We start from the raw sequence: 14,122 nt of genomic DNA on the forward strand, positions 1-14,122 counted from the left end.
GCTTCTCCGTCAGGGTGGGCTGGTAGCATCCACAGGGACCCTTGGCCCCCTCAGGCTGTCCTGGACCCACCAGCCCTGTTGGCCTCCCTTGTTGTGAGCCTGGGCAATCGCTGCCCGGTTCTGGGCTGCCTGGACTGATGGTGAGGCCAGGCAGGGGACCTGGCCCTTGGCACATGTGTGTGCCTGGCACAGCCTCCCACTGCATCCCACCCCGGCTGCTCCCTCACACCCACACCTGTCTCTGTCTGCTGCCATCTCACACATAAGTGGCTCCCTGGGAGATTTGCTCCATTTTTTTTTCCTTTAACCTTGAAATGCAATTTCCTCCCCCAAATATCCTTTTTCCTGTAAACAACATCTCTTTAGTGAGATTACAGCAGAAATCCCTGAGCTCCCAGGTCCCGGGCGCTTTATCACCTGGTGAGCCCCATCCGTCACAGCCACGCGTGGGTTCTCGGCACCCCGCCCTTGCCGACGGGTGATGGTCTTTTCATCATTTTTACAGATTTATTTTACAATAATTTAATTTCACCCTCAGCCCTGGGAAGACGAATTGGCCCCTGATCTGACTGGGGATTCAGAGCCAGTGTCATAAATTTGCCGCCTCTACACAAAGCTCTATTTGGAGTCCCTGATGCAGCCGTGAGCGAGAGTTCTTAAACAACAGGGGACGGGCTGTAAATCCCCTGTGTGGCAGAGGGATGTTGTGGTGCCAGTGCTACTCCCTGAGCCTCAGCCTGACTTGGTGGCTCTGGGTGGTCACAGGGGCCAAAGGGCAGGGCAGGGGGCTGGGAATGGGGCAAAGGGCAGGGGGCTGGGAATGGGGCAGACAGGGCTTTGCAGGCTGCCCCAGCATGTCCTATGTGGCACTAGGTGCTGCCCGTGCTGCACTGCCAGGATGCCATCTGCCCACATGGGTACTGCTGCCCAGGTGCCCTGGAGTGGCGAGTGCCCAGGACCCATCTCTGCCAGCACGTGCCTCACTTCCTGACTCACTGGAACCGGTGCTGTGCCGGTGCTGTGCCGGGCACAGGCGCCAGGGTGGTGCCACCAGCCCTGCCACCAAGCTCTGCACATTCCTGCACATCTGTGCTTGACACATCTGGGACTTGCTGTGCTTTTGCTGCGAGAGGCTTGCCAATGTAATTAAACTCGAGTGACTCCCCTGCCCCCAGGCACAGCCCCTCATTTCCCTTTGATTTATTATGTCTTCTTAATTTATTTAAATGAGCCTCTGTGTTTGCACAGGCTCGGAGGGGGCTGGCTGGAGCTCTAATTGCCAGAGCGAAGGGAAGGCGGCTGGAGGGCTCCAGGGGATCTCTGCAGGGGTGTGTGCTGTGGGGCAGGGGGCTGCGGCCAGACCTCCAGCTGAGCCCCAGGCATGGGAAGTGCCTTTGGAGCAAAGCTTCCTGCACATGTGATGGTGGTTTGGCCCCTGGTGCTAAGCTGTGCCAGCACCTGGGGATCTGCCTCAGTGGTGCTCTGTAGGAAAGGCTGAGCATCTTTTGGAGCTGGCATAGGGGCACCTCCCTGGGGCGTCACAGGGCAGTGTGTGCCCGGGCTCTGAGCTGGCAAAGGCAGGGGATGGAGAAGCCTAGCAGGGAACCTCTGCTCAGCCACACACCTGAAGTGTACAGGGGCTGATGCTGCTGGATCTCACTGTAGCTCCTGGCCAGGTGGGAGGGGTGTGTGGGACTGCAGGGGAGCCAATGGCACAGCTCCAAGGGGTCAGTCTGTGCTTGGGGCCAACAGAGGTTTCTGTCATTCCCTCCATCCATTCCTCCTGCTTCCTCATGGCCCTACTCCCCCAGCTCAGAGTGAGCAGACAGCGTGCCTCCTGCCTGCCCTGTGCCTGCCCCGTGCCTGCCCCGTGCCTGCCCCGTGCCTGTGTGGCCTCATGCCCGGCTGGGCTCCATGCCACTGGCCCTGCTTGTGTTTGCACAGCTGATTGTTCCCCTGCTCGGCGTACTGCCTTGCACTTGTCCCTGTTGAATTTCATCCTATTTTTTCCAGTCCATTTCTCCAATTTGTCAAGATCATTTTGAATTCTAATCCTGTCCTCCAAGATACTTGTAGTCCCTCCCAGCTTCGTGTCATCTGCAAATTTAATAAGCACTTTCTCTATTCCATCATCCAGGTCCTTAATGAAAACATTGAGCAAACCAGAACCAGGGCAAGCCCTTCGCCATCCGAGCAGCCTGACGCACTGTGCTCACCATGCTGTCCCCAAATGTGATGGAGAAGGGTACCAGAGCTTTGCCATGTTGGCTGTGCCTCACTCCACCCCCAGCTCACATGGTACCGCTCTGTTCTGCTGTCCTGGAGCAGTGCTGGCACCATGGTGTGCGGCCTGGGGGCAGCTGCCATGTGCTGAACACTGTGGGGCCATGCCCCACAAACCCCTGCTGTGGGACATGCCAGAGGCACAAGGAGGGCATGTGGAGCAGTGGTGGGACACAGTTCTGATGGTGGCTGGTGCATCCCAAGCTGGGGTGTGTGGCAGTGACCATGGCTACAAGCGGGGTGCCAAGGCAAGCAGGCATCCAGCAGTGGGACAGCAAGAAGCCCTTCACCCCAGTGGGCAGTGTGGGCACAGGGGCAGCAGCCCCTGATGGGGGCCATCTTTCCCCCTCACAGCTGCCCACGTCCTTTTCCAACAGGTGAGCTCTGCCCAGCCCTGCTATCTCCCCATTCTGAGGCTGCTCCCTTGGGGCTGGGACTGCTCCCGGAGCTGTACGGCAGGGCTCCTAAACCAGCCCCAACCTGGAGCCATCTCGCGTGCCACCTCTGGCCACAGCCATCTCTTTTCTTTAATTGATTGTAGAAAGCAATTTACAAAATACAAACTTCTGCTTGTGCCAAGCCCTGCATGTCCAGGCAAAGCCTAATTTCACAGTAAAATTTCAAGTGCAATGCATGGCTTTTCCCAGTACCAGTCCATGCCCAAGCCAAGAGCTTTTCAGTCTGCATAGGCTGTGCTGAGCAGCCCAGAAATGGCTTTGCACTGCCCTGCAGAGCACGCAGCTTGCTGGGCTGGCTGTCACAATAGCCATGGCAGCTCTGCCAGCACTCACTTCTGGGCTGGTGCTGCCTGGGTTGGCATGGCTGTGTGGGACCACCATGGCTGCAGCCCAGTCTGCAAAGAGCCAAAAGCCCCAGCTCTTCATGCAGCCAGCTGGATGATGCAGGGATCCTGCGTAGTCCGTGTGGCCATCAGGGAGGTGTCTCAGCAGGGCTGGCCAGAGCTGCAATAATGAGGGCTCAGATGAGAGATGGTGCTCTCGGCTCTATCTCCTTTCATGTCAAAGTCATAATTTCATGGTCAGGGTCTAGGAGGTTTGTACACACAGATGCATTAATTCTGCATTTAGTGATACAGGAATAATTGGTGTCACATCAATTAGATCAGTTCTTGGATACTGCAGTGATAAGTGCTGTGCAAAGGCCTCTGGGCTGCAGGATGTGAGGAATTCCAGCAGCGAGTGAGCCTGGTGGGGCTGGCAGCAGCAGGCAGAGTGAGGCTGGCAGTGATGTTGGGTACTCAGAGAGTGGTGGAGTGTCCAGCACTTTTGGCCTTTGCAGGACAACAGTGAGGCCTGGGGCTCTCACGGTGGTCAGTGCCTGAGGCTGCTGTGCTGGGGGCTGCTGCACAGCCTGTGGGTGCAGGCCTCTGCTTGGGGAGGGGCTGGAAACTTGGCAAACCTCTGAGCCTGATGTCCCAGTCCCATCAAGGTGATCCTCTGTGTCAAGCCACTTGCTGGGCCCCTTGTTCAGCATCATCAGCTGTATCCCTCATCCCTGTGGCACGGCTTTGCACGCACAGTGGATTTCCTGGCTCGCTGCTGCCCGCCCCACCAGCTAATGGGATGAGGCTCAGGTGGGTCTGGGGCAGTGTGGAGACTCCCTGTGCTCACACTCCCACAGTACAGATCGGTGCCATCAGTCCCATCCCTGCTGCAAACTGTAGGCAGAGGTAATTTGCAGATGACAAATATCCCTGACAGTAAATATTTTTCCCACCCTCATCTTTCTACAAGCAGATAAGGTGGCAGCACTGTAGCAATACAGTTGCTGGAGGGAGACAAACTCTTTGGCAGACTTAAAAGTCTATTGTGTCCCCGCAATTATTTATAGATAAAGAGAAGAAAGCCAATAAGCAGAGAATGGAGCTGCACAACTGCATTTGTTATGACGATGATGATGTTATCTCTCCCTCACACCCACACACGCACATCTCCAGTGCATGGAAACTCGCTGCTGGCAACGAGTTTCAAATCCCTAACCAGGACAAGGCAGGACAGACTGGAAGTTTTACCCTCTCCTCACTGACTTGTGCCCAGCCTCTTTTCCCCCAGTGAATCCACCACACAACTCCAGTGGCTTCTCTGGAATAGCACCTGCAGGGCCCCAGGGTGCCTCTCTTTCTGGCTGCAGGATGTGGAGACCAGGTGGTCTTTGTCCCTGTAAACCAGCCCCTGGTGTGCTGGATCCCTTGTGGTGACAGGGGTCCAGGGTTGCCTGCAGGGAGTATGGATCCTCACCACCTCGTCCTCACCCAGGGTGTGGGTGCTCCCCACTGATGGCAGGGTGCAGGCAGACTCTGTCAGCTTTCCCTGTTCCGCATGGCCAGGACCTCCTCTCCCATCCCACACCACTACCGAGAACAGAAATGTGAGTGTTTGGAGGGATCTGGGATTAAAAGACGTGGCAGGCAAGAGTGATGGAGGTCACTGCAAATGAGTGCATTTCGGCAACCAGTGGAGCAGAGACACCTTGAGTGAGAAACATTGACTGCAGCGTGGGAAGAGGCTGGGAAGCACCATGTTCTCCCTGTTCAGTGAGCACTGCAAGAGCCAGTGGAGGAGATCAGGGCCCTGGCAGGGCTGGACCCACAGAAAGGAAGAACAAGGAAGCTGAGGGCTCAAGACCTGGAGTGCTACTGCACCAGGCATTGGGGTCCCTAGGTGACCTGTCACATGTGTGACACTGGGGCCCTTGACCAGCCCACGTCTCCCCATGTTCCAGGGTGCTGCATGGCATTGCTTGGCTCCTCCTGGGGCAGAAGTCCTGCACCTTCCCAGCGCATGCACAGCCACTGCCCCTCCCCAGCACTGGGGGTGAAGGAGGGGTGTGGGCTCCTGCCAAGTGCTGGGCCCTGTCTCAATGTGACCTCCACCCTGGGAAAGCCCCAGGGTGAGCTCTCCAGCTGGTGAGATATTGCCCAAGACAGCGACTGGGAACCCTTAACTGGAGAGTGGGATGATTTTTCACTGCTTCCTCATAATAAGAGGACAGGAGTAAGTGACTAGTACAGTCCGTTCACTCGGTAAAGATTTATACAATCACTTCATCCGGTAATTGGTATTCTGGGGAGAGAGAGCGAGCTGCAGCTCCAGCATCCGCCTCTATTTGTTTTATCTCTGTCTTTCTCTCTTTCTCTCCCCTTTTCAGAATGAGTAATTCTGTCCCTCACAATCCCATTTAAACAGAGCATTTGCAGAGTGAATAATTAGTTACATTCAATTAGGCCTCACACACTCTCCCTTCTCACTTTGGGGGACAGACGCGCTAATGAGATGGTACATGTGTGACACACGGGAGCAGGCACTGCACATGCTGTGTGCCAGCAGGGAAGGGTCAGCCTTGGGGGAAGTGGGGACACGGCCCCAGAGAGATCAGCCTGCCATCTTGGGGAGACAGTCCTTTGGAAACCATCTGGGGCTAAAGGCTTAATGTTTGGGGCCAAAGGCTTAATGTTTGGGGCCAAAGACTTTGCATCTGTGGCCCACATAACACCAGCCTTCTCCTCCAGCTGGAGTGGGATCACATCTGTCCCCAGAACTGGGTGTTCTCTGGGCTGGTGCCAAGGGAATGCTGCCCAGCCTGGGACCATCCCACCAGCACTGCTGGGAGCACCAAGCCCTGAGAGGAGGGAAAGCTGCTGCCATGTTTTTATCTCCCTTATTAAACCTAACATTAGGTTTTAAGAGGAGCATTAAATAATGTGCCACTGCCTGTACAGGCAAAGTTGCTCCATGCTCCAGCTGCTCCTGCTCTGGGATTTATAGCCTTTCTCATGCCATGCTGCCTGTGTTCAGGTAGTGGTGGGTCACAGGCTGAGGCTGCTCCCAGTACCTGAAGTCTGCAGTGAGCTCAGTGCCACTGCAGCCCCACACCAGTGCTTTGGAGCGAGTGGTGACTCCACTGCTACACCCCAGCACCCCGCAGCGCTGCCCTGCAGTGGGATGGACCCCACCTGTGCGTTTTACTGCCAGAGCAGAGGCCCAGAGGTGCGGGGCATGGAGCTACGTGCTGCAGGCAGCCCTGCCCACATCTTCCATCTCCTCTGGCGTGGGACACGGGGAGGGCACGGCTGTGCTGGGGGCAGCTCCTGCTGTGGGGGTCAGTGAGGGCAGCCACAGGGGACGCGCATGCACGGGAACGGGCCCAGCGAGGGTGTGCTGGGGAGGGCTTGGGGCCACGGTGGGGGTCAGCACAGCTGGTAGCGGCCCTTCCCTCCCTCCTCCGATGGGAGCCTCTGCCTTGGGAGCACCCGCCCATTCCCAAAGCATCCTTCCCGGAACATCAGAGCTGGGAGCGCCGGTCCCGGGGGCACCGGGGGCTCGGGGCTGCTCACGCACAGGGGCCAGATAATCAATCACGTTTAATCACAGGGTTTCGCCAGCGTGGGTGGAGGGTGAAGGAGCGCGGCCGCTCCCGCACGTACGGGTGGGTGTGTGGGGGAACCGCGGGAGGGGGCCCCGCGCTGGGCAACAACCCCTTGGGCAGGGCCCCCCGTGCCCACCCGGAGCCTACGCGGGACGGGACGGGGCGGGGGCGGGCGGTGCCGGTCCCGCCCCGCGCAGCCCGCGCCGGTCCCGCAGCACCATCTCCCGGCCGCCGCACGCCGGTGTCTGCGCTCCGGCCCCGCCGCCGCCATCCCCGGCCCCTGCCCCACAGCAGAGCCGTGGGCCCGCCGGTCCTGCCTTTGCTCGTCCCACGGAGCCCGGCAGCGCTGGGCGGCATGGGGGGCCGGGGCCGGGACGGGGTGCCCTATCCGGGTGCAAGCACCGGGCCCTGCTCCAGCACAGGCAGCGCTTCCACAGCGCCTCAGACAGGTGACTGAGCTCTGCCGTGGTGGTCTCACACCAGCAGCCCTCCCTTTCCCACCCCTGGCTTCTCCAGCACTCAGGGAGACTGGGCTCTGTGCTGGAGTCTTCCTGTCAGCAGTGACACTGCTGTGGCCAGGGGATGCACCAGGTTCTGCCAGGGCTCAGCAGGCGAGCAGCCACTGAGCAGCTGGGCTCCATTGCAGCACCTGGGCAGGAAGCAGGATGGGGTTCTGTTGCATGTCCCCATGCGGGCAGCCAAGCCTTGCTCCACCAGAGCAGCCCTGTGCAGGTGACCAGACCAGGAGTTGTGGTGGTATTCCCATGGGGTGGTTGTGCCATGGTCCACTGCAGCATCACGTCATTTGCAGGCAGGCCAGATGCCAGATTTCCTCCCCAGCTGGAGAGGGGACAGAGGAGATGGTGCTGTCCTCAGTCTGTGCTCCTGTTGGAGGCAGTGCCCTGTGCCTTCACAGCATCTCCTGCTCTGAGATGCGGCTCTCCTTGCCATCTTCCTGGGCCACAGGCTGGCACCTGAGTAGGGTCTCCTGCACAGGCAAGACATTCTCATCCTGCTCCGTGGGCTGCGGGGTATCTGGGTTCTCTCCGGGCTCCCCAGCCTCTATCTGCACAGGGGCAGGGGTCAGGGGCAAGCAGCTACATCCCCCCGCTCAGCACCCATGTCTTTCCACAGGTTCCTGCTACACTCCTGTGTAGGCCAGAGTATGGGTCCCTCCCAAATGCTCAGCACTTGCCAGCAGCACCCTTGGGTTGCCCCAGCCCTTGTCCTGCCCCAACCAGGCAGCCTAGTTCAGCCCCCACCCCTCCTGCATTGCAAAGCCACAGCCCCTGCTCTGCTGCTGGCACATCCCCAGCTGTGCCCTGGAGGGATCCCAACCCACCCAACCCACTGCTGGAGGGGGCTCTCGTAGACTCACCTCGTTTGGCACCCGTCGCCTGGAATCTGGATGGAAAGAGGGACAGAGAAGGCAATGTTCAGGGGCAAGTGCTCCTGCCCTGCAGGGAGCTTCCTGGGGTCAGAACCAGGGCTGGTGCTGCTGCACAGGTCCTGCAGCTCACATTATGCCTGCTGCTGCTGACAGGTTGGGGCTAACAGTGGGAGCTAGAATGGACTCGTGGGGCACCAGCACTCTCCCCCAAGAGCTGACCCAGCTTGGGCTTGCAGCAGTGCCAACAAAACCTGCTCCCAAAGACAGAGCAGGACTCAGTGAACCCTTTCCTGGTGATGTCCCCAGAGGGGCTTCCCCACTCCCAGCAGAGCTGCTGCTGTCCTCCCTGGCTCAGCCCCTCAGGCCTTTACGGCCCCTCTGGCCAAGGTTCTCCCTCCCTCAGCCAAGTCAGCACTTCCTGCGCTTTAGCCCCTCACCTGTGTGGACCAGGCAGTAGATGCAGACACCCAGGAGGCACGTGAAGACTGCAGCCGTGATGGGGATCAGCACTGACAGCGAGGAGCGCCTGTTCGACTCTGTGGGAGAAGATGGGGTCAGTGAGGCACCCACGGGACACCCAGCACAACACAGAGTGCTCTGTTCCAGCCCCACAGAGATCCCTCATAGAGACGGAGGGACACGAAGGCATCACACGGGCCACGCACTCAGACCTTCCTCTCCCAAAGACACCACGGACCAGGCCAGCTTTTCTGAGTGCTGCAGGAGCTGGAGCCCTGGGGGGTCTCTGCTTTGCACCGGATCAGCCCTGGGCACCAGGCACTTACCGCAGATCACATCCGAGGAGTTCGTCCCTTTCACCTTCACCACCAGCCCCTTTTCCTCACAACTGCAGGGAAGAACAAGACCATGTAACCACAGCAGTAACTACCCGAGTTCAGGGAATAGTTGGGGCTGGGCAGGCACCCAAGCTGCCCCAAAACACATCCTGCTCTGAGCCCGCTGAGCTCCAGCAGGGTGAGCCGGGGGACCCCCACTGACACAGAATGATGCAGACAGCAGGAACACAGCAGGGTACCAACCCAGGAGCTTGGCCTGAAGTTGCTGAAACTGCTGAGGATGGGAACAAGTTTAGGGACAAGGCACAGGAGGGAGCAGACCTGCCCAGTCAGGGAAGCCCCCAGGGCTTGAGCACTGTAGCTATGACAGAAAAGCTCAGATAGGCTACAAGTGGCTCTGTGGGGAAGTAATTTCTGGGCACGGATAAAAGCAAAGTGAAATCCAATGGCTGGCAGCTGAAGCAAGACTAATTCAGCTTGGAAATAAGGCTCATGTTTCTACCAGGAACTGCAATTAACCCTCAAGCAGCTTTCTAAAGACAGGGATGACCTGCCAGTTCATGGCATCCTCAAAGCAAAACTCCCCATGGAGAGGGCTTATGCTTTGGCTGATGACTACAGCTACAGAGAGCACTGGGAGGGAGAACCTGAACAGGGCATGGGGCATCCCCATAGATCCTGATCCCTTGCTTCCAGCATGGATGACAACATGGACACCCCTGAAGGGACAAGCAGTCTGTGCTCAAACTGAGGGACAGACACAAGTGCCTGGATGTCTGCCTCGACCTCAGACAATGCTGCCCTGGACCTCACCATGCTCCTAGCCCTGTTTCTCTCACTCTGGCCCTATGCCAGCCAGATGCTGTATCCCTCAGAGGCCAGCCCGGCTGTCCAGTCCCCAAGGCCACCAAGGAAACTGGCAGCAGAGGATGTGCTCACTGGGGCTGGCGGAAGGACGCGTACTCAGACAATACCTTGTCCAGGGATAACACGGCTCAGTTTTAGAAGAGACGTTGGAGAAGGTGCCTTCTGCACAGGGTTCACAGGGGGATGACATCCGGTTCATGGCCTTGGCTGAAGAGGAGCAGAGGTGACAGGAAGGTCAGTGGAGGCTGTGGGGCGTGAGGGCCTGAGGGGGCAAGGGGCTGCAGAGGAAAGGTGTGCAGCACACCCTGTGGCAACAGCACGGCTCTCCCAAAGCCCTGCCAGGGGGCACCATGCCACGGGGAGCCCCCATGCCCTGAGGTTGGTGCTGACAGGGCATCAGTCCTGTTGAGTGGGAACACCTTGTCAGACTTACCTGCCACGAAGCCAGAGCCAAGCTGGCAAGGCTGGTTCTCCACACAGGTCTGGCAGCTGATGTCAGAGCAGTGCATGCCGGCCCGGCACTGGCACACCGTGTTGTGTGTTGCATTTCCTTGCATCTTCACAGTGAGGCCAGCATCTGGGCAGAGGGAACATGGGCGAGCTGAGACACTGGGCAGGGGAGCCAGTCCCCCCCCCAGTCCCCACAGGTTGGGGTCAGCGGGCACAGGGAGCACTTACTGCCTTCACAGGTATCATGAGGAGCACAGTGCTTCTCCTTGGTCCAGCTCGGCTGATAGTGCCCGCTCCCACAGGGGGCACAGACAGAGTCTTCTGTTTTATTGCACTCAGAGACCAGCTTTTTCCCTGCAATAGAGGCTGGTGAGGAAGGGGCAAGGGGGCTTTCCCTCTCTCCAGACAGCACCTCTGCCAGCAGGACAGGGGAATGCTGGCAGCTGTAGATGCCAGGATTGCTGCAGCATTCTGCATGGTATCCAAGGCTGAAGGAGCCAGCTTGCCTGATGACTACAAACATTGCAAGGGAGGGAGGGCTGTGGGGCCACTCCAGCACTTCAGGGACTGGGAGATGACCTGACAGTGACAGCAGGAGGTGGCAAACACCATCACAATTTGCTACTGCCAGTGGCAGCACTCTCCCTGCAAAGCTGCCTTTGCCATGGGATCCTGCAGCTGCAAGAGCACAAACAGTCCCAAGAGAGCTGTGGCACATTTGGTGAGGTCCAGGGGGTGTCCTAGAGCACCCACAAGGTCCCAGTTGCTCTGAGATGACACAGGGAGGTGAAGCTGTCAGCATTGCTGTCAATGGGGTGGAGGAGCTCAGTCACACCGAGCAGAGCTTGCCCCGCTGTGGCCAGGCAGTAGGTCCTGGCACAGCCCAGCTATGAGGCCCCCAGGAAAGGGTTTCCATACCTGGCTGACACCGGTTGCAGCATCTGCCCTTGTACATATACTGCTTATCAAAGCATGTTAAGGCATCACCAGGCTCCCAGCACTGGAAGAAATAAGACCTGTCAATTCATATCCAATGGTCCCACACCACCACGCTTCCATAGACGCATGCTAGCCTGCACCCTGAGGTGAGGGCTTCCTCACACCACTATTCCCACATCTCCACTAACCACAGACCACAGCAGCCACCCACGCTGCCTGATGCCATCACTGCTGTCTTTGAAGTGGGGTGGCAGTGATTCTGGTAGAGTTGCTCCACATTTCCCCAGATTTCCTACCATAAGGTGATTGCACATCACCCTGTGCCCCTGCCAACAGTACTGCAGCCTCACACAGAGGGAGCAGCGTTCACCACGCTTTCACGCCCAGAGCACTGGCAGCCCCTTCCCAAGGCTGACACATCATCCCTGAGGGACAGGAAAGCCCCAGCCAAGCGTATTACCTATGCAAGCTTTGCCAGAGCCTGCCCTTGCTCCTCCTGGCAGGGGACTAGCTGCACAGGGAAGGGTAAAAAGGAGGCAGGGAATGAGCTCTCGGGCCAGACAGGATGCAGGAGGGCACCCGGAGCACCGTTCCTCTCACAGAGCCAGCCCCTCGCCGCCCACCCACAGTAGCCCGGCAGCTCCTGGCAGATCCGCCCGAGCCTGGCCATCCTGGGGAGGGGGACGGGGCCTCCGGCAGAGAGCGGGGAAGAAAGGCCCGGGCCGAGGGTGCTATGGACGAGCAGCCAGCACGGCCGGGCGCTGCCCAGCCCCGTGGGCACCTCGAGCAGCCCCGGCTCGGAGACAGCGCTGAGGCCGCGGGGCCGTCCCAGCCGTCACACCCGCCCCAATGGAACCGAAGAGAAGTGAAAGAGGCACTAGAACCGGCTGCCGACATCCGCCCGACTGAGGGTCCCGGCCGAGGGCCCCGGGGCTCGCCGCTGCCCGTCCCTGCCCGTGGGGACCCCCGGGCCAGCGCAGGGCGCGGCTGGGCTGCCGGGCCCGCGCCATCGGTGGAAAGCGAAAGCGCGTGGGTAGAAGACCTGGAGAGGATACCGGGCAGTCCAGATAGCTCCTCCGCCCTGGCGGGGTCCCGGGAGACCGGACCGAGGGACCCGACCGGGCATCGCTGCCGGGTCCCGTCAACGCCACCCGCGCACAGCCCCGGGGCTCCCCGGAGGGGGACGGCTGCGCCGAGGGGACGGGCCGGAGCGGCCGGACCGTGCTCCTTCCCGGAAAGCCCGGCGGCACACAGACACGGGGATGGAGGGATCCCCTCAGCCTCTGCCCCTGTCCCGCTCCCAATCCATGGCCCGATCCCGGCCCCACTCACGCCCAGCAGCGCCGCGCAGAGCAGTCCCAAAAGCCCCAGCCGGTTCATTTCTCTGCGCCCCGGCCGCCGCCGCCGCCCTCCTAAGAACGCCTCGGTCCGTTCCCGCCCAGGAAGGGGCGTCGGGCCGCCCGCCCCGGGGCTTCCCCGCCGGCCCCGGCTGGGGACAGCTCCCCGCCGGCCCCCCCGAGCCCCGCGCTGCCCGCCCGGCCTGCGGGCAGGCGCTGCCCCAGCCGGGACCCCAGAGAGCAGGGAGAGGGGTTGGCCGCGGTCCGCGGGGAGGGGAGCGCCCGTGCAGACCCCAGCAGGAGCTCCAGGTTTCACTTCTTCTTTCCGACAGCAGCTAAGAGAGGTGTTTTTTTTTTTTTTTTTTTTATTTAGCCTTTAAGAGTCCCTGAGCTGTCGCCCTGGAGAGCCCCTCTGGCTGCAACCCTGGAGAGCCCCCACAGCCGCCACGAGCCCTGGCCTCTGCGGAGTGTCCCCGCAAACACGTCAGCCCTGAAGGGGGAAGGGGCAACAGTGCTGAGGCCTGGCTGTACCTCTGTCTCAGTTCCCCAGAGAGGTTCCCAGTAACCCCCAGGGAATTTCCAGGATCCCTGCCTGCTCCGGAGACGTTCCCTGGACTCCCCTTGGCATTGCGGTGGCTGGGCAGCGAACGGTGGTTCCTCAGCACCCCTCGGTACCCCGGTCACTTATGGCACTGCCGCCCCGTCCTCCGCGGCCACATTGTGCCCACACTGCCGCGATGCCTGAGAGGACACACGGCAGCAGCCGCCTCCCCGCTCATGGTCACGGTCACGGTCACGGCCACGGCCTCGGCCCCAGCCGGAGGCTGGTGGCCACAATCGGCCATCGCCAGGTCACAGCTGCTCGCGGAGAGAAGGGCAGCGTGCTCCCCGCGGGCAGCGAGAATTGGGAACCCAGTGCTCTGGATTCCCCAGCCCAATGTCACTTCCCAGAACTGACTCACTCGGGAGCACGAAGGGTCCCTGGGGAATCTCGAGGGCAGAGGGGGCGGCCGCTGCGGGAAGGGGATTTCTGGGCCCGGCCTGGGAAATCCCCGCGGCGCCGGGCACTGCCTGAGCAGGGTCTCCTGTGGCCACGGGCTGTGAGCGCCTCTTGCTCCCGGGAGGCAGCGGGGGCCCGGTCCTCCCGGTCGGCAGGAGCTGCTCAGGCGGGAGCCCCTACGAGAGCCCCCGGTCCCGCCGCTCGGAGAGCGGGGCAGCGTATCGGGACAGCTGCTGCTCGGGGCGGCTCCGGGGCTGGCGGCGCAGCACGGGGACACCGCCCCTTGAACGGGGCAGGGGCACTCCGGTCCTGGCCCTGGCCCCGGGTCCGGTCTGATCCCGATGCCGGTACTGATCCAAACTCCGGTCCCCGTCAAGGTCTGATCCCAATCGCTGCCCCGGTCTGGGCTGCTCCATACCCCTACCCGGGTCCCAGTCTGATCCCGACCCCGATTCCGGTCCCTGTCCCGGTCTGATCCCCACCCCGGTCCTGATCCTGACACATGTCCGGTCCCGGTCTGATCCCGACTTCGACTCCGGTCCCAACAGCAGTCTGATGCCGATCCCGACCCCAGTCCCGATCCCACTCTGATCCCGATCCCGATCCCGATCCCGTCCCCGATCCCGTCCCCGATCCCGTCCCCGATCCCGCCGCCTCCCCCGCGTGAGGTCCG

General features: G+C 60.6%; 1 protein-coding gene across 2 annotated transcripts; it reads right to left on the minus strand.

Moving 5' to 3' along the window:
- Nucleotides 1-4,108: 4,108 nt before the first annotated feature.
- On the minus strand, nt 4,109-12,559 carry CD40 (CD40 molecule). Of its 2 annotated transcripts, none has more exons than XM_032127416.1 (9): nt 12,445-12,559; nt 11,092-11,173; nt 10,402-10,527; nt 10,157-10,300; nt 9,831-9,930; nt 8,845-8,906; nt 8,497-8,595; nt 8,048-8,073; nt 4,109-7,735 (listed from the first exon to the last, which is right to left on the minus strand). In XM_032127416.1, the coding sequence occupies exons 1-9, from the start codon at nt 12,490-12,492 to the stop codon at nt 7,580-7,582; spliced, it is 843 nt and encodes a 280-aa protein (XP_031983307.1). In that variant the 5' UTR covers nt 12,493-12,559; the 3' UTR covers nt 4,109-7,579. The 2 variants fall into 2 exon arrangements, with proteins under 2 accessions (XP_031983307.1, XP_031983306.1); XM_032127415.1 differs by lacking the exon at nt 12,445-12,559 and adding an exon at nt 12,155-12,310.
- Nucleotides 12,560-14,122: the final 1,563 nt, after the last annotated feature.

Source organism: Corvus moneduloides, chromosome 17 (assembly GCF_009650955.1).
Source record: "Corvus moneduloides isolate bCorMon1 chromosome 17, bCorMon1.pri, whole genome shotgun sequence".
Lineage (NCBI taxonomy): Eukaryota > Metazoa > Chordata > Aves > Passeriformes > Corvidae > Corvus > Corvus moneduloides.

What these genes read in the sequence shown, in the direction of transcription:
- CD40 (XM_032127415.1), bottom strand. Translation starts at nt 12,238, where the DNA reads ATGCCCGGTCGGGTCCCTCGGTCCGGTCTCCCGGGACCCCGCCAGGGC. An exon ending in CCGTGTTATCCCTGGACAAG is followed by an intron (nt 8,907 to 9,830) that starts GTATTGTCTGAG and finishes TCTTCCCTGCAG; the next exon opens with TTGTGAGGAAAAGGGGCTGG. An exon ending in GGCGACGGGTGCCAAACGAG is followed by an intron (nt 7,736 to 8,047) that starts GTGAGTCTACGA and finishes GCCCCTGTGCAG; the next exon opens with ATAGAGGCTGGGGAGCCCGG.